The sequence below is a fragment of the Hyalella azteca genome, unplaced genomic scaffold, assembly GCF_000764305.2.
Source record: "Hyalella azteca isolate HAZT.00-mixed unplaced genomic scaffold, Hazt_2.0.2 contig3816, whole genome shotgun sequence".
Lineage (NCBI taxonomy): Eukaryota > Metazoa > Arthropoda > Malacostraca > Amphipoda > Hyalellidae > Hyalella > Hyalella azteca.
The window spans coordinates 28427-47377 of NW_025934050.1; the positions used below are offsets into that span (position 1 = coordinate 28427).

The 18951-nt window shown below is 39.0% G+C and overlaps 1 protein-coding gene across 4 annotated transcripts in view; it reads right to left on the reverse strand.

Moving 5' to 3' along the window:
* Positions 1-16712, reverse strand: part of LOC108672070 (macrophage mannose receptor 1) — a 38442-nt gene extending 21730 nt beyond the window's left edge. For 2 of the 4 annotated variants that reach the window (XM_018159686.2, XM_018159688.2), the window contains exons 1-4: positions 16602-16712; positions 16187-16255; positions 15577-15756; positions 15120-15229 (exon numbers count right to left, since the gene is read on the reverse strand). In XM_018159686.2, the coding sequence (XP_018015175.1) occupies positions 15120-15229; positions 15577-15756; positions 16187-16232 (336 nt within the window). In that variant the 5' untranslated portion in view covers positions 16233-16255; positions 16602-16712. Of the gene's footprint in view, positions 1-319; positions 500-12979; positions 13064-13232; positions 13427-13792; positions 13906-14419; positions 14597-14811; positions 14942-15119; positions 15230-15576; positions 15757-16186; positions 16256-16601 lie in introns of those variants that run through there. The other 2 variants (XR_001930869.2, XM_018159687.2) reach the window with 2 other exon arrangements.
* Positions 16713-18951: the final 2239 nt, after the last annotated feature.

Here is an 18951-nt window from a genome sequence, read left to right on the forward strand (position 1 = left end):
ATCAGAATACAGTTCTTATTTAGAATATGTTACGCTATGGTTCATACTCTATATCACGAGTAATGGTCATATGCAATGAAACCTTTGCATACAGAGATCAAAATAAATATTATTTGGTATCTTAGGTTCAATAATTATTAATAAACAAATTTAATAAATTAGAACATGATTGAATGCATGGTGGGAATATTCAATTCTTTTCGGAATCGATAACTATGAACGACAAAAATGGTGCAATGCAACTTTGGGACTCACATGGTGCAAATTGAAGATATTTAGAAGGTTATTGTAAGCCCTATTCAACCAAATTTTTTTTCACCTGTTTCTTCAAGGTAGTGCACAGCGTCCGCAAAAATGTCGCAGCGGTCGAGGGTGGCGAGTTCCCCGTGTAATTCGCGACACAGAACCTGGGCCTCGAGCGCGGGCAACCACTCGGTGGAGGCGAGCACGCAGCCGCTCCCGATGTCATCGTAATTCTCAGGGCAATTCAGTGCGTGCGCTGAAATTATCAATTTAATTCTTATAAATAAAAAATCCAAATAATCGATTGGATTAGCTGGGATGATGAATTAAATGCGTAAAATTAGATCGAAACGATTAAGTGATTGCCTGTAAAATGCGTTGATAGATCAATTGAGTGTAGTAGTAGCAGAACGGCTTGCTAGCGCGTTGGTTATCAGGCTATTTTGCACTGGATGTCAAAAGTTAACATCGTCGGCAAGGCGGAAGGTCTCAATCGTTCAAAGTCTAAAATTTATCATAGCACTCAAGAGGCGGAAGGTATAAAGTATCCAACCCGCTAAAGCTGGCTCGAAAATTAATCGTATAGTAGTTATCTCCCCGTTTCAGGGTAATTAACATTTTTTAATGCTGATTACGTTCGCATAGAAATAAAAGCCAATGTAAAATGTAGATTTACCTGAAAATAATTATACTTTAAAAGCCGTTGATATCGGAGATGTAATGGGATAACTGCCCGATTCTTGCTCTCTGAAACTTGATTGTTGTACTTTTCCAACCTTACCTTGGCAGGCAGTGATGGAGCTACTTTAATATTGGCCTGCACAGATTGCAGTGATTCCCACGCTTGTCATATCGCTTTGGAAATAGGTCTTTATATCACTGTATCTCGAATACTGTCATGCAGAGGTTTCAGTTCATATATGCATAAGTATTCACAATATATTTGGTAACATATGACTGTACAATTGCGTTGCGATGTTGTCCTCTCCAGCCTATCTCTGAAACAATAATGAATAAATCAATGATGTAGTATGCAAAACCTAAAGTGCGGAAAGCTCTGAATCACACATGACAAATTCTTAAGACCACAGGATAATTACTGATCTGTTTAAATTGATGTTATTCCCTAACAATACTATGGTAAAGTCAGTGGAAACTACGCAGGCAAATTATTCTTATGAAAATTATATGCGCTCAGTGACGATAAGACTTGAGATACGATGCCGTGAACTGCTGTGCAAGGTACATCAACGTTACCGGGCTAAAAAAGCGCCGCGGTGAAAGTTCATTCATATTATCAAAAACCATATCTACTAGATCCTGATAAAGGGTGACCACGCATTGCAGCTCCTATGATGAGACCACGTCACTGCAGCTCTTATGATGAGACCACGTCACCGCAGCTTTTATGATGAGACCACGTCACTGAAGCTCTTATGATGACACTACGTCACTGCAGCTTTTATGATAAGAACATGTCACTGAAGCTCATATGATGAGACCACGTTACTTAAGCAATATGATGAGACCACGTCACTGAAGCTCTTATGATGAAAACACGTCAGCGTGAATGTCGTTGGTTTGCATATCGCCTCGTCGATGTACGTGGGAACGGAGCTCAAATTCACCAGATGGAGATGATCACAATTGACGATTACATAACTATGATTCGCACGAACTTTCACGTAATCTGCGGTAAAGTAGTTCCAAGACATCTCGTGCTGAGGCGATAGAGTAGATTTCTAACATAATCAGACATTTCAATGAATAACGAGATACTGGATGATATTTAATTGGTTTTGTACCCAATGTCCTTCACTGTAGAAAACTTAAGGTATCTTACTACCTTCACTTAGTTTATGTAACTCGGCTATGTATAAAATTAAAACCCAAAACCATTTCTCACCGGACTTCCAACTTAATAATTCTGATTGAATTTCTTTAATAAATAAAGCATTAATTTTCTTTATATAATTTGGAGCACACGCAGCAGTTTAGCAGCAGAGCCATCCATAGTTGTATAACGACTTAGAAGACAAAACTTCTCTACTCCTATTCCGCGTCCCAGCAAGCAGTTCCACTCAAACGTTTACACAGTCAGCACACAGGATTAATCAGCTCTTCATCTTCTCTCTCGGTCGACGTCAAGTTATCAGACACCAACTTCTTGTATTAAGTCTCGTCTCTATGAAGCAGTAGAGATACAGTATGTGGAGCGATCGGGGTCTGATGGTGGCTACCATTCGGGCGCTGAAGAGGTCACGGCGGACCACACTGGTACTGTCGCTGATGCATCCGGGACTTGGGCCCTGCTAGGAGGAACTTCCCTTCGGCACGGCATGAAGTACTGGCGCCACGGCGCCCACGGACCGTTGGACCATCTGGCTACGACGCCGACCTGACTGGTTCTGCATTCACGGAGGTGAGCTGCGAAAACTGTCGCGTAGGGAACGCATAAAGCTCTTCTTGATGCCTTGTCCCTCCAATTGAGGGTAGAACCTCCACTTGTGCCTATATTAACTATGTGAATATTGGAAGTCCTGTGTCTGTTGCGTAATACTTATGCTATACCACCTTAGTCGTTTTAGCTCTCATCCGTCTCTCTTAGCCTATAAAGTATATATACGAATAGCTAGGACGTCGTGTTAAACTATAATCCGTCACGTTTCAAATTAAAACGAATATTCCTAGCCGTTTCCATTGCGCAGTGCAATCTTCTATTATCTAGATTCTAGTCGAATGCGGGTGAGTGTGCTGAAGCTCGGGAGGCGCGTCCGATGGTGGCCACTGCCAATAAACAATTATTTATTTAATATTGCCTCATTTATCCGCCACCCGGCCGTGTTTTCAATATTCACAGTCGCCAGCAGCGGTTTACGGTTTCGTAGCCTCTTGCATGCCAATGTATCTACAGAGACGCTAAGAACCTAACCACAACAATCAATGCTGAACGCTGAGTCTGCAGCAACTTTCTCACTCGTCTCCGAAGCACTGCTTTCTGGAACCCCAAACCAAGCGAGGTTGCATTTTTGATCTCTACCCAAAATTTTACGTGTGCATTCGCTGGTGAGATCTGTGACGACCGCTTGCGGCCCAGAACCTTTGTGTTATCGTTATTTTTTCATAAATGAGCTTTAATTTTCCTACTTCGGTCCGTAATGAGCTTAATTCATTACGCCTAACGAGCTCAACTCTTTCATATGAGTCTATTCCATTTCGGCTCTGAAGGCTGAGAACATGAAAGCCTTTCTCTGCCACCAGTTTTTCGCTTCTTACTGCACTATATGTGCAGGTTGCTGACAGTCCTGGCACTACCAGTGAACTGCCTCGTATCTACGAATAACTGAGCATTCTGCATTGCTCAACTTCGCACAATTGTTGCAAATGAAATCCCCTCAAAACTTACAGGCGACTATTGAATCATTGATGATAGCCAGAAACAGCTTGCAAAATTTACCAAATTTTACTTGGTATTTTTGTGATTCGATCTTCGCATTTTGCCTAGCAGAACTATGTAGAGGCCATTCCAACTAGCTTTTTCCTCTCTGTCTAGGCATCGTACATTGGAAATATGAAACGCAAGTTGGAAAATCAGTTTCATACAATGAAAAATGACATCCATGCAAATAACAGTGTGTGGAACATCCATCAATTGTGGCGTCTGACCTTTCGGCTCCAATTAGATTTATTATTTTCAGAAAATAATACTTTCAGTCATCAGGCCCATCAAATAACCTAAATAACCAATACATGATGATTACCAAGTCACCGTCCCTCAGGGCCAAGATTAAGCACTTCGGTGAGAGACATGCAGTTAATTGTTAACGCATTGAACCCTTCAGCGACCAACTTTCTTGCGAGTGCAAAATTTCTCATTATTGGAAATTATTCATTGAAAAAATTGACAGACGACATATATGTCCACCTGATCATAGCTCAGTCTGGAAATAAAAGGCGATATATTTGTCCAATTCATTCTGCCTGATTATTTTCATCTTTTGTAGCAAGTAATAGTTGTCTTATGATTATCTAACGTGTTGATTCATTAATAATATTAATATGCAACGCCAAATAAGCCGTCTGGATTTGTGCTCCATGTCATTCATTGTTCACAAAGAATCGTTCTCATGCAAGGTGGAATTCAGGTAAATTTCATTGCAGTCACAATCATTGTCCGGGAAGTTACTTTAGGAGAGTAGAACGCTAATCCGAGATATTGGAGAGAATGCAGCTTGAAGTTGTTAAGTAATTTTTCATGCCGCATTAAGGATAGCTTGGATTCAATTTAGCTGAACGACCTCCTACTCAATCATGCTGGCTGCTCTTTTCTTTCAGATCGACAGCAATAACTGCGCTCTGGAATTTTATCCTTTGTTCAAGAAATTAAACTCTTTAGGTCGGTAATATAAGTTCTTTTCTCTCTAATTTATATCATGAAAAGCGTGCAGTGGGTGGCATTCGTGTATTTCATGAGTGATAATTATCTTAAAATGAAATTCTAAGTTCTAAGTCCTAGGGCTGTTGTTCAAATAAATGAACACAGGAAATTATTCTACCCCAATGAGTCAGTCAGAAACTAAGAGTTTTATCTTCCCCCATTTATGCTTAAAATTTCTTGGTTTTTCCGTGTCTAGCCCCGACCATGCATGCCGCGATTGGCACTTTCGACTTTAATGTTCTGTTTTAGTACATTGTTTTGTTGTTTCTAGGCAGGCTTGTGGCCAATTTTTTCATCATGCAAGAAAGACCAAGACCAACTTCTGAGGTGGAATAAAGACTATGCTGCAATCGCAGCTTATAGTCCTTTCAACAACACGTTTTTCAATTTCCATTTAGAATGAGACTGACAGACATCTGTAGGGACGAAAATATGGAATTCTCCAAAGGTTAAATTTCTACACAGTACTCTTTTTAGAAGCAGCCATTAAGAATTTTTAGACGATTAAGCACGTTCGAGAATTAATTTTAATTTGGTGGTATGAGAATTTAACTTGAATTGTTACATTATTTCTCCAGAAAATCTATTTACGAAGCAAATAATTGACTCGGATTTTCGACAGAAAAGTACAGTGATGATAATAAATATTAATGACCATAAGAAAATCACAGAAAAACTTAAGCGCTTAAAGTCTCTGTCAATAATATGCGAGAATTAGAAATTTTGAAATCACAACTAGCAAACCTAAGTTTTGATTTCTAAAATCAACAAATTTATCGCTTCACATTTCTTGTCCGACGGCAGCACTTCTCGATGAGTTAATTTAACTGCGCATTTGATCAGAAGTTTGGCTGGCAACTAAAGCGCCTCATTTGCAACTTGTTCTCAATGAGGCGGCGGCCGTCGTGCCGAGCTTACCAGAGTAATGCCCGATGCGAATTAAAGAGTTCATGTCATGCATGAAAAATTCTATTTGTAAAATATAGTATATTCTGATCAATATATATGCTGCTGTCGTTCCCGGACAGAGATCGGTTAACCTGCAATGCAGAGTTAGTGCCAGGTTAACCTGTTACGCCAGGCTAACTTTTTAATTTAGCATACAATGATTCCTGTCAGTTCATAAAAAATGCTGTATATCAAGTGCATTTGAGCAGCAATTTATAGATTAAATTCTATTTTCAAGTAGACATGTCTAATTTTTTTCAGAAAAAAATGGCACGCAATGTCCATAATAGGAGACTTTTAGTCTTAGAAATCAAAAACATATTGAATACTCGTACATTGAAAATTATATGAGTAGCTACTTTGCTTATGTGTTTTTGAAGCCATTTATATATGAAAAAATTTAAATTTAAAATTTATCGCTGAATATATCATATAATTTTCACACTTTGAAGCAAAAATCTCCATTCCGCAATAGAAGTCATTAGCCCTGGAGTGCAGAAAACCGGTACGCTTGAAATTAAATTTGCTATGCTTGGCAAAGAAATAATTGTTGATTACACTAAGCTACCCTCTATAAGCTTAAAATCCAAGAAAAATGGATAGTAAAGCCAAAAAAGTCACCCACTGTTCTAATAGGCCTATTTCAAAAAAATTTTTACCCCTAAATTCAAGTTAAGTTGAACTAAGTGATGGTGTATACTGAAAGTAAATCAAAGTGATGATATATACTTAAAGTAAATCAACGAAAGATATCTTCTGATGAGGGCAATGCCAATGTTCTAAATCAGTTCTTTTGCGGCGTTTTCACAGATGAGGACTTGAACAGTATTCCAGCTATGGAGGAGCGACCAGTGGGCTCGAAGTTAACTAGTTTCGAGATACATGAAGAGGAGGTACTCAAGCGCCTGGTCTCCATGAATCCCAACAAATCATCTGTATCAGACGGTTTCCACCCTAGAGGACTCAGTAAGGAATTTACACAATCGAAGAATTTGAATATTTTACTTTAAATGAAGTAATTTAACAAGAAACTCCAACGAGAACGGAGACGATCAATCCGCAAGGATATGATCACGCAAGGTTAAGCTTCAGCATTCAAGTTTTATTAATTTTCAATCTAGATTAAAATCAGAGCATCTCCCACTCCTCTGGTTGTTCATCATATTCAATTGACATATAAAAAATGGCAGTTTGACCATGCAGTAGAAGGTCCACTGCGTTACAGCTGCATGCAGGCAGGTAGGTAGGATTCAGCGTTCCTGTTGACTCAGGATTGGTCGAGAAGCAGTAATGACGTTGGCATGACGTAAAAACGAAAGATACAAAAATGAAGTCCCATTCACTGTGGCGCCAGAAAGTCGATACTGCAGAAAGAAATAAAAAACCTAGTCAAGACCAAACCGTAAGGAAATAAAATCTCACAACACAAATACCAAACCGTAAGGAAATAAAATCTCACAACACAAATGTGAAGCCAAAATATATATCACTTTGATGCAGCAACTGACCTGAGGTTTTTAATGCTCAGTGTTGATACTTTCGGTAGAAGAAACAAATTTAGGAAATTTAGAGGAAATCAGTAGAAGGGGTAGGAAGTTGGACTGAGAAATACAGAAAGAATAGTACGAGATTCAACTGCGTTTGAAATTAGATCAAAGACTTAAACTAGCATAGCACAATCCTCAGCAGTAAAATCTTAACAGCCTAATCGGATTGCACTACCCCACTATCTGAATATATCTTGGAATAGAACTTTGATAAAACTTGATTTAAATATAATTTTGATATAAATTTGAATAAAAGTAATTATAAATTTGCGTACAGCTTTGAGATAATTAACGAGTTTAAATATACTTTAGTAATTAATCGCACCAGCCGAGCTTTGATTGTCAATATTAAACAAACTTGATTGTGCTATTGACTTGAAAGACGTAGCCTTAAACTAACGTCCAACTTTCCACAGAAGCAAATTTGGCATATAGTTGATGCAACCAAAAAAAAAGGAAAATTGACACGACATTCACGCAAACCAAGGGATAGAGAATCAGATTTGTAGGAAGGATTTTAGAGATACTAATAACAGGTGAGCATGTCGCTGTTGCAGGTACTGGTTCGTAGGAAACACTTGTCAACACTGGAACAACACGGAACAAAGTATACTGATTGGAAGCTCATTACGTAGGACTGCCAGAATCTACCACTGGCCTGCATTGCATAAAATAGGTGAATCTCTCGAGATTGTTCTCTCAGTGCCCGACATTGACTAGTCCGCACAGTCGGACAAAGGACGACCGCACTGCGAGTCAAACAAATTGCTTTATATTTATATACCCTGTATTATCATTGATTAATTAACCGAAATTTCAATAATTTTTGGTGAGAAATTTAGAATTTCTCACAACTCAACGAATTAGCAACTATCCAGGCCGGCCCTTTAACAGTATTCTTTCGAAAATCCTTAATCGAAGGCACTTTGCCGGCCGACTGGGAGGAAGCCCAAGTGACACCCCTGTTCAAAAAAAGTGACAGAAGTAACCCCGACCCCGGTAACTGCCGCCCTGTCAGCCTCTCAAGGTTTGTGTGTAAGATGATGGATTCGGTTATGAGGGATAGGATTGTCGATCACTTGACTGTTAACATTTTCTATCAGACTGTCAGCATGACTTTATTGCTGGCAGATCATGCACCACTAATCTCCTGTCTACCTTGAATAATTAGACTCGCCTGCTGGACGAAAGGGTGCCAGTGGATGCATTGTATCTCGATTTTGCCAAGGCATTTGACAGTGTTCCGCATGAGAAACTGTTGCGTAAAGTGAAGTCTTTGGGAATAGAGGGAAATGTACTCCAATGGATCAGGAATTTCCTAGTAGGCAGAAGACACCGTGTCAGCATTAACGGAACCGTATCAGACTGGGTAACTGTGTGCAGTGGCGCACCGCAATTAAGGAAGCGTTCTTGGGCCTGTTGTGTTTGTCTTTATAAACGATCTACCAGAAGTAGTGTCAAACGTGTGCTCCATGTATGCCGATGACACAAAAGTTTATAATACAGTTAAGGATGCGTCAAATAAAATGCAACTGCAAAATGATCTTGATAGTTTAGTTGACGGGGCTGATGCGTGGCAGCTGCGCTTCAATGCTAACAAGTGTAAAGTACTTCACCTCGGGAAGAACAGTGAATATTAAGATTACAGTATGAGAAGACATGGTTGCAACGAGAGGGTTGTGATTGAGAAGTCTTGCGTGGAAAAAGATCTTTGAGTTTGTATCGACAAGGAGCTAAAATTTTCTAGGCACACTGCAGCGCAGGTTAATAAATCCTATAAACCGCTTGGGCTGATCAGATGCTCCTACGAGTACCAGATGTAGAAATGATGAAGCTGTTGTTCACCTCAGTCGTGCGCCAGAACCTAGAGTTTGGAAACGTTGTGTGATCGCCGAGACTGGAAGAAGGACAAAAATTTGGTTGAGAGTGTTCAACGACGAGCAACAAGGATAATTCCTGGCTTAAAGGGCAAGTCTTATGAAGAAAGATTGAAGATTATGAAGCTTCCCAGTCTCCGTTATTGTCGGCTGCGTTGTTACCTCATGGTTCATACAAGTATACTCATGGTTTGTACAAGGTCCCAGAAGGATTACCAGCATTTGAAACAAGAACCAACACCAGAGGCCACAGCTATAAACTAAAAAACTGCGGTGCAACACTCATCCGTGTGACAACACTTCTTCTCGCTTCGAGTCACCGACATGTAGAACAGCATCCCTGAAGATATTGTTGACGCTCCGAGTATGAACGCGTTCAAGAACAGACTAGACGCGGCCATGCAGGATCATATGTATAGTGTTGAAATGCCTCGTGTTCTACGGAACAACTGAAATCTTGAAACGATTTTAAATCTACCGTCCGTTGAAAAGACTTGATCAATAGGCCAGTCTAGTCAATAAAAATACAAGAATCGGCGACAAGAATTACCCTCTATGAAGAAAATTTATTGAGGGTAACATAAAGCAAGAGCTTCGAATTGGGCAACTCGCTCCGTTCAAGTGGTTTTTCAATCAGATATTATTGGAAATATAATTTAATTGGACCTGATTATATAGAACAGACGGCACTGACAGTGCTAACAAATAAGGACTTAACAACTGCACAGAAAGCAGCGTCATAAAAAATTATTGAGGAAAGTACCACAATTTTTTCATGTAAGATTGGTGTTCAATGAATAATATTTACCCATGAAAGAAAGTCCGACGTCACTAATTTTGTGTACAGAGATGCTTGTGGAAATTATAATCGGAAAGGAAAACAACGCCGTGCCGTGATTACTGAAAAAAAGAGGAAGGTTTTCTCATGGTGGTTGGAATTATTTTATTTTACAACGGCCGTCCCACACCCCTAACTAATTAGTGGAATATGTATTATGTAGGTTCATAGCGTAATGACTGTGAAGATTCAGCGAGTTTATTGAGCGTTAAAGAATGATGGCACCAATCAACATCTGTACGTATAGGAGTAGCCGTAAGAATACATACACGACATTACCGAAAATATGATAACAATAATAAAAGAATACAGGGGATACGAATGGTGATTCAGTTATAATGCTGGCAATATTAAATCACGATTATCTAACTTTAATTCTAAAGGTTGACTTGGCAGCTTACCCCTTAGCCGTTAGCTCCACGGCGACAGACAGAAAATGACGCTAAAGCGCGACTGGCTAATGGTTACTCACGGGGCATTCTAAACAAAATTAACAATATTTAATGGTACGATCCAAACATAGAAGTATTTTCGTCGTTTACTGAAGTTCAATGATTCAGAAATTACACGAGATTTATTCGTGAATGAGAATTGACAAGATATAGTATCGTGAAATTGATGAAATACGAAATAAGTTTAAGGTAAAAAGTTACATTTAGTTACAGGCATCGATGATCACGAGTTTGGAAGTTAAATAAAATGAAATTAAATAACGAAGGAGTTATTATTAGAAGGATCGAGTGGTCTTCTTTATACGAGGTTAACATAAATTCCTGACTGAATGGCAAACACAACTGATCAAGCATCCGCATGCACATAATGTCGAACTGTTGAAGTAACCCTCGACCTTAGAAATTAGTTTATCTATACTCTATAGCAAAGCTTAGCTTAAGCTCCACAACTTTTTATTTTATCTTAACAATGTGGTCTTCTAAATAATTTGAAATTCATTTTTGGCTTACAAAGCGCATGTATCACGTGTATATCTCAACAGTTTGCAGATAAGTTCAAATGTGTTCAAGTTCGGTTGTGTGTAATGAAGAAGATTTTTGTAGTAAACACTTCTCTCTAAATTATTCTCCTTTAGATCCTCAGCTCTCTTAATAAGAGCTTATGCTTTCCTGCAATTATTAGAAAAGATTTAATGATTCTTTTCATGTACATTCCATCCATTTGGAGTGGGACGTTTTTTAACGTTCAAAGTGGATAAATAACTCGACGTTCTTGATGATGACCAATTGATTAAATGTTAGAGTAATTGGGATTGAAGCGGCGAGATGCAGGTCTGAAACCCACGCTCACCGAAAAAAATTTCTAGTCGAAATCGGCAAGGTAGCCGGGTGCTTATGGTGTAGCAAGATACCTAGTTGCAGTGAGCTGCAGGCTCTATAACTTCAGCCAACTGTAAATATCTGAGATGTCTAGAATCTTCGCCACACCAAGCAAAGTCCAATTTCAAAAACTGACACCACTGACTATACAGGGTGTCCCAAAAAAAACGATACCCAACTTTGAATGGCTGTAACTCGAAAAGTAATAGAGTTAAAAATTTTTGGAAGAACAGGATTTGTTTCCTATATTTTTTTGCATCTCTCCACCAAAAATCAGACAGATCGATGTTGTCATAAGCGTTTGATAGAACTTTCAGTGACATGTACTAAAATCGTGCTTGCGCAAAGTTTTAGTAAGATCATTTTGCATACTCATTACGTTGTCTTGACATGTTTTCTTCTCGCTGTTTGATTTTTATGACCTTTCAAATTTTTTTAACTCTATTACTTTTTGAGTTACAGCCATTCAAAGTTGGGTATCGTTTTTTTGGGACACCCTGTATACTGTATAATATTCATACATATTTTAGCAACCATTCTGAGCATGACCATCGAAATGGATCTACAGCCTAAATGTCACTAATATCACATAAATCAATCCTGTAGATGGTTGTGATGGTATTATGATCATGAGCACTGATATGTTACACGATTATTCATAAGTCCATTATTCACTGTTCCGTTCAGTTAATGAATTTATTTATTTACAAAACACACGGAAAGTTTCAGACTTGTTTCACTTGTATATACCTAGTCAGATTTATATATATACGTTTTACTTAATGATACATTATTTGGTAAATAAAAGTAAATTAGCATGTGAATTTAATACAAATAATGATTACGCCATAATTCGAAAATAATGCAGCACGCTACATGGTACAAAAATGAAATTTTTCAATGAATTTAAAATTTAAGTGACCGGGGTTCGTTGGTCGAAACAATGCTGTTTAGAGAACAATGCTGGAAATAAAACGTTGAAGAAGATTTACCTTCCTGGTTTTATGTAAGAAAAATTTCATTTCAATTTTATATTCTTAAAAAATTACTAAACATAGATTCAAGCAATGAGTGTCACTTGGATGAACGACAAGTAAGCTCATATAAATTAAGCAATCAGCGCGGCGCGAGAAGTAACGTATCAACGATGTTAGGAACGTGGTTTAATGTATGGTTTTATTAGAAGTATAGAGGTTGGAACACATATTATTTCTCATCTAGAGCTTCGAGTAACCTCCGCGGTAACCTCGTTCATACTCGCTCTATACTTTATCAAAGCGCTTCATGATCCACCACTTATAAAGAGGCTCCGAAATTAAAGTACTAATTTATAGTCCGAAACACTGATAAAAGAACAAACAGTTTATATTTTCATATTTTGTACATAAAGCTTGCTTGATTATTATAGTTTTCATTTATCATTTATATGCACGCTCTCCATAGGATCATCGGTTTAATGCTTGGGGTCACCGAAGACTTTATTGATGTGTTTATTTATTGAATGGACCCAACATAATTGGTGGCATGTCAGTCTTAATCTTATTTGGGTTTATGTTTTGAAAGTAACGTTCACGATACCGTGAGTTTTCGCAGCCTCGTCTCATGTGGTGGATCTAGAATACGCCAAGCAGCGTATTCAGTATATTTGTCTAGCTTTTAGTCCGCACGATCTGATGTTTTGAAATGTCAAAGGACCGCAACGAAGATTCCGTCGTTTCCAGTCTGGATGAATATTTTTTCGTGAAAAAAAACAGGAAATTTTTCAGACAATTTATTGTATTGTTTATTTCTTTTATTTCTTGAACTGACCCCAACAACGATACGCCCGATTACGAGCTCATCTGCAAAAAAAAATCGTTTAATTTTAATTATCTGCTTTCATATCGTATTAATTGAATCTCAGCATTATGTCTAAACTCTAAAGCAAAGATGTGCAGCTCCGTGTTAATTTTTTGTTACTTTCACTCGCGGTCTCTGGTATTCGGTATGGCAATCTCTGGAAGTTTTTACCTTGAAAAGTATGATTGTGCCATGAAAATGTGATTCATGCCACGAAGTTGTCATTCAAGTGGCGATGCCTTGCAGAGCGGATGGCGCAACTCTAGGCAGTCAAGATCGTTGAACCGATGCCGATATTCATAACCGAGTTCCAGACACCGCTCGACTGTTGAGTTGTCGGGGAGCAATTTTCCAGCGGGGTTAAACTAGTCAAGAGAATAATATCAGTCAGTTTGGTGGACATAATGATAAATGAGGAATACTGTTTCATCATCCGCCTTTTTTAAAGAAATAGGTTAAGACAGTGCCTTCCGTCTTACAAGGCAGAATCGTCGTAATGGTTAACAATGGGGTCGTACTGATGAAGTATAACACGAAATTCGCAAAATTATTGCTAATTTTATCGTTTTTTATTCATGGGAGCAGTATGGTTGTACCCCGGTCCATGGTTGAGTAAGATTTCTTAATTTGATTGATATTTGATTAATTTTTATAAAAGATCTCAGAAGGGCTAAGACATGGTTCTTATTTTTCGTCAAAATTCGCAGGATAATTTTGATTAGCCAGCTTACCTGACCCCAATAAGGAAGTCCCATAGGAATCGAGGAATTGTCGTGCCAAAACCAATCGTTCGTCCCGTCTACCAGGTAGCCACCAACCCAGTAAAAATCTAAGTGCTGCATATCTGACAAAATTGTTAGATTTTTGTTCATGTTCCTGGTTAATATGCAGGAATTAGCGAAGCGTCTAATTAAAAGGAATTTTATTGTTGCATTTGTTTAGATAATTATTTTATTAATCAATGTTAGTTGCCAGTGTCAAAATAATGTAGGGCAGTGAATCACAAACTGTGATTGGCCCTAACTAGATTGGAAGTTGACCTCATTTTCTACATTGGTGTTAATCGAATTTGGATACTTTAGTTTCCCCTACTGAAATATAAAGAACATATTAGTCCTGAAAAAAAAATTATTTTCAATTATATTAACATACACTATGCTTTTTGAAACAATAGCTTCCCCTTAGATGTTATTTTTTGTAAGCTGTCTATAGATACCATAAAACTAGTTGTGAACCTTTACTCTTGAAACTCCAGCGGGAGCATTTGACCAATAATGTTCAGAGACTTCTTTCCATGGCCACTAATGTATCAGCTAAATCTATCTGCTTGGTCGATTGGACATTGAACGTTTATTAACCTTGCTCGAGGATGTAATTAGCCACTACTCCGAACTGCTCGCAATCATCGAATGTGACCAGATCGCCACCATCCGCCTGGCAGATATTTCTTGATGCCTCCCATGACTGCCTGGCTGAGCTTTCAAAGCTCAGGCACTGACTTCCTACCGCCGTGAAAGGGGGGTTGCAATCACCCTCTGGAAGAGCATGAAATACATTTTATTTTCATGATTTCAATATTTAGATCTTGAAGCTGCTGGTCTAATTTGCAGATTTAGGGTTAATGATATTAATTTATATCGCACAAAAATTAATCCATGTCTCTATCTTATGGTTAAATTTTGTTATTTTTTTTTAATTTGATGTTAGCTCATCGACTAAATAAATGTTTAAATATATACCAGCCCCTCGCCTGCACTTGATGGCCCTTCACAGATGTGATGAGCTTCATATGAGCAATAATACGCCCCCATGTAGGGATTGTCTCCATTGAAAATCCCAGTGCGTTCACCCCCAAAAGGCTCCCATGTGCCTCCATCAGCCTGTTGACAAAAAAAGAGAAGTTTTGTTACTGATTTATTCCGTAGTCATGCTAGCATATTTCAGATCTTGTCTAATCAGTCAAGTTGCTTATATATGAAAAAAACTGTCTGTTATACATTATTTTATGAACCAATGTTGAACTTGCATTATCATAATTCAATAGAAACTACTTAATACCGTTCCCCAGAAGGGTGCCCCCATGGCTACAACAGAACCGTCCCTCCACTGCCATTCATCTCGGGTCACTGAGTACGTTCCTCTGATCCAGTAACTGTTGTACATCGCACCTGCATTGGGTCGGAAAATAAATTCAATCAGAATACAGTTCTTATTTAGAATATGTTACGCTATGGTTCATACTCTATATTGCGAGAAATGGTGATATGCAATGAAACCTTCGCCTACACAGATCAGAACAAATATTATTTGGTACCTTAGGTTCAATAATTATTAATCTACATATTTAATAAATTAATACATGATTGAGTGCATGGTAGAAATAGTTAATTTATTGTCGGAATTGAGACTTACGAACGATAAAAATGGCACAATGCAACTTTGGGACTCACTTGGCACAAACTGAAGATATTAAAGAGGTTAGTGTAAACCCTATTCAAGCAAACCTCTTATTCACCTGTTTCTTCAAGGTAGTGCACAGCGTCCGTGAAAATGTCGCAGCGGTCTAGGGTGGCGAGTTCTCCTTGCAGGTCATGACAGAGGCTCTGAGCCTCAAGCGCGGGCAACCGCTCGGCAGGGGCGAGCACGCAGCCGCTCCCGATTTCATGGTAATTCTCAGGGCAATTCAGTGCGTGCGCTGAAATTATCGATTTAAGGAATCCTGCCTACATAATAAGTTAACCTCACAACTGAGACCCGCAGTAAGACACCGCGAGCTCAGCGGTGGGGCGCTCAGGAACAATCCCCAGCTAGGAACGCAAAATCTTACAGGACTTTTGACAAGCACAGACACCCGTCAGAAGTCCTTCCTGAGGGAATGATCAAATAAGTGCATATTTTCAACATAAAAGTTTCGACCTATCGTGTGCTTACATACTACTATTTTTACAACTAAGCGTTGTATGAATATAGAAAAAAATTTCAAATTTACGATTTAGATTGCAAAAACATAGCTATGTTTTGCGCTCTAATTTTGTTCTTATCGATCATATTATAAATTTCGCAAAGTATTTTAAAACAAAATTTGAATTGAAACTGAAGCAAGTGCTGATCCGAAGCCTTCTTACCAACGACCAGAAGCAGTGATGCCGTGGCAAGACGAGTTTGCCACATCGCGGTTCAGTGAGAATTATTGCCTGCGGAAGAAATTGCAGACCGTGTCATGTTGTTTAAATATTGGTCATTCATAACGCAATGCAAGCTATATCATTGACTCAAGAAATAAGACACCAGGGTAAAGTAAATGAGTACACTAATTCTCGACTTCCAATGAACTTGTCGTATTTGTGAATTTGTTTTTATAAGAAGGAATTCTCAAAATTTTCAGAACAATTTTTCAACAATGGTTGAACTTTATATAACATTATCAGCCGATTTTTTACTCGTATGATATAGTACTCTCCCCGTTTCAGGGTAATTAACATTTTTTAATGCTGACTAAGTTCGCATAGAAATAAAAGCCAATGTAAAATGTAGATTTACCTGAAAATAATTATACTGTAGAAGTCGATAATATCGGAGGTGTAATGGGATAACTGCCCGATTCTTGCACTCTGAAACTTGAGTGTTGTGCTTTTCCAACCTTACCTTGGCAGGCAGTGATGGAGAAGCCGCTGGAGCTACTTTAATATTGACCTGCACAGATTGCAGTGATTCCCACGCTTATAATATTGCTGGGGAAATACGTCTTTATATCACTGTATCTCGAATACTGTCATGCTAAGGTTTCAGTTCATATATGCATAAGTCTTCACAATATATTCGTTAACATATGACTGTTAAATTGCGTTGTGATCTTGTAGTCCTCTTCAGCCTGTCTCAGAAACAAGTATGAATAAATCCTTGATGTAGTATGCAAAACCTAAAGTGCGGAAAGCTCTAAATCACACATGACAAATTCTTACGACCAAAGGATAATTACTGATCTGTTTAAATTGATGCTATTCATTAAGAATTTTACCGTAAAGTCAGTGGAAACGACGCATGCAAATTATCCTTATGAAAATAATATGCGCTGAGACGATAACACTTGAGATACGATTCCGTGAATTGCTGTGCAAGGTACATCAACGTTACCGATCTAAAAAAGCGCCACGGTGAAAGTTCATTCGTATTATCAAAAAAACATATCTACAAGATCCTGATAAAGGGTGACCACGCATTGCAGCTCCTATGATGAGACCATGTCACTACAGCTCTCATGATGAGACCACGTCACTACAGCTCTCATGATGAGACCACGTCACTGCAGCCCTCATGATGAGACCACGTCACTGCAGCTCTTATGATGAAAACACGTCAGCGTGAATGTCGTTGGTTTGCATATCGCCTCGTTGATGTACGTGGGAACGGAGCTCAAATTCACCAGATGGAGATGATCACAATTGAAGATTACAAACCTATGATTCGCACGAACTTTCACGCAATCTACGGTAAAGTAGTTCCAAGACATCTCATGCTGAGGCGATTGAGTAGATTTCTACTTAATCAGAAATTTCAAAGAATAAGGAGATACTGGATGATATTTAATTGGCTTTGTACCAAATATCCTTCACTGTAGGAAACTTAAGGTATCTTCCTACCTTCACTTAGTTCTTGTAACTTGGCGATGTATAAAATTAACTCCCTAAACCATTTCTGACCGGATTCACAATTTAATAATTCTGATTGAATTTATTTATTAAATAAAGCTTTAATTTTCTTTGTATAATTTCGAGCACACGCAGCAGTTTAGCAGCAGAACCATCCTTAGTTCTTGTATAACGACTTAGAAGACAAAAATTCCCTACCCCTATTCCGCGTCCCAGCAAGCAATTCCACTCAAACGTTTACACAGTCAGCACCCAGGATTAATCATCTCTTCATCGTTTCCCTTGGTCGACGTCAAGATATCGGCCACCAACTTTTTGTATTTTAGTCTCGTCTCTATGAATCGGTCGAGACCTGCGGAGCGATCGGGGTCTGGTGGTGGCTACCATTCGGGCAAGAAGTGACGGCGGACCACACTGGTACTGTCGCTGATGCATCCGGGACTTGGGCCCTACCAGGAGCGACTTCCCGTCGGCACGGCATGAAGTACTGGCGCCACGGCGCCCACTGACCGGCGGACCATCCGGCCACGACACCGAACTGACTGGTTCTGCATTCACGGAGGTGAGCTGCGAAAACTGACGCGTAGTGCTCACATAAAGCTCTTCATTATGCCTTGTCCCTCCTATGGAGGGTAGAACCTCCACTTGTGCCTATATTAACTATGTGAAAATTGGAAGTCCTGTGTCTATTGTGTAATACTAATGCTATACTACATTAGTCGTTTTAGCTCTCATCCGTCTCTCTTATCCTGTAAGAAATATATATATACGAATAGCTAGGACGTCGTATTAAACTATAATCATTCACATTACAAATTAAAACGAATATTCCTGTTGCCTTTGCGCAGTGCGAACTTCTATTATCTAATCGAATGCGGGCGAGTGTGCCCGCATCGGATGCTCGGGAGGCGCGTCCGATGGTGGCCACTGACAACTTCGGCTTTGGCGCGTCCGATGGTGGCCACTGACAACTTCGGCTTTCGAAGCGTTACTTCGTTCGGCAGTTAATTAATAAACAATTATTTATTTAATATTGCCTCATTTATCCGCCACCCGGCCGTGTTTTCAATATTCACAGTCGCCAGCAGCGGTTTACGGTTTCATAGCCTCTCGCATGCCAATGTAACCACAGATACAATAAGAACCAAACCACAACAATAAATGATAAACGCAGAGTCAGCAGCAACTGAGATCCATGCAAATGACTGTATTGAACATCCATCGATGTTGGCGTCTCCCCT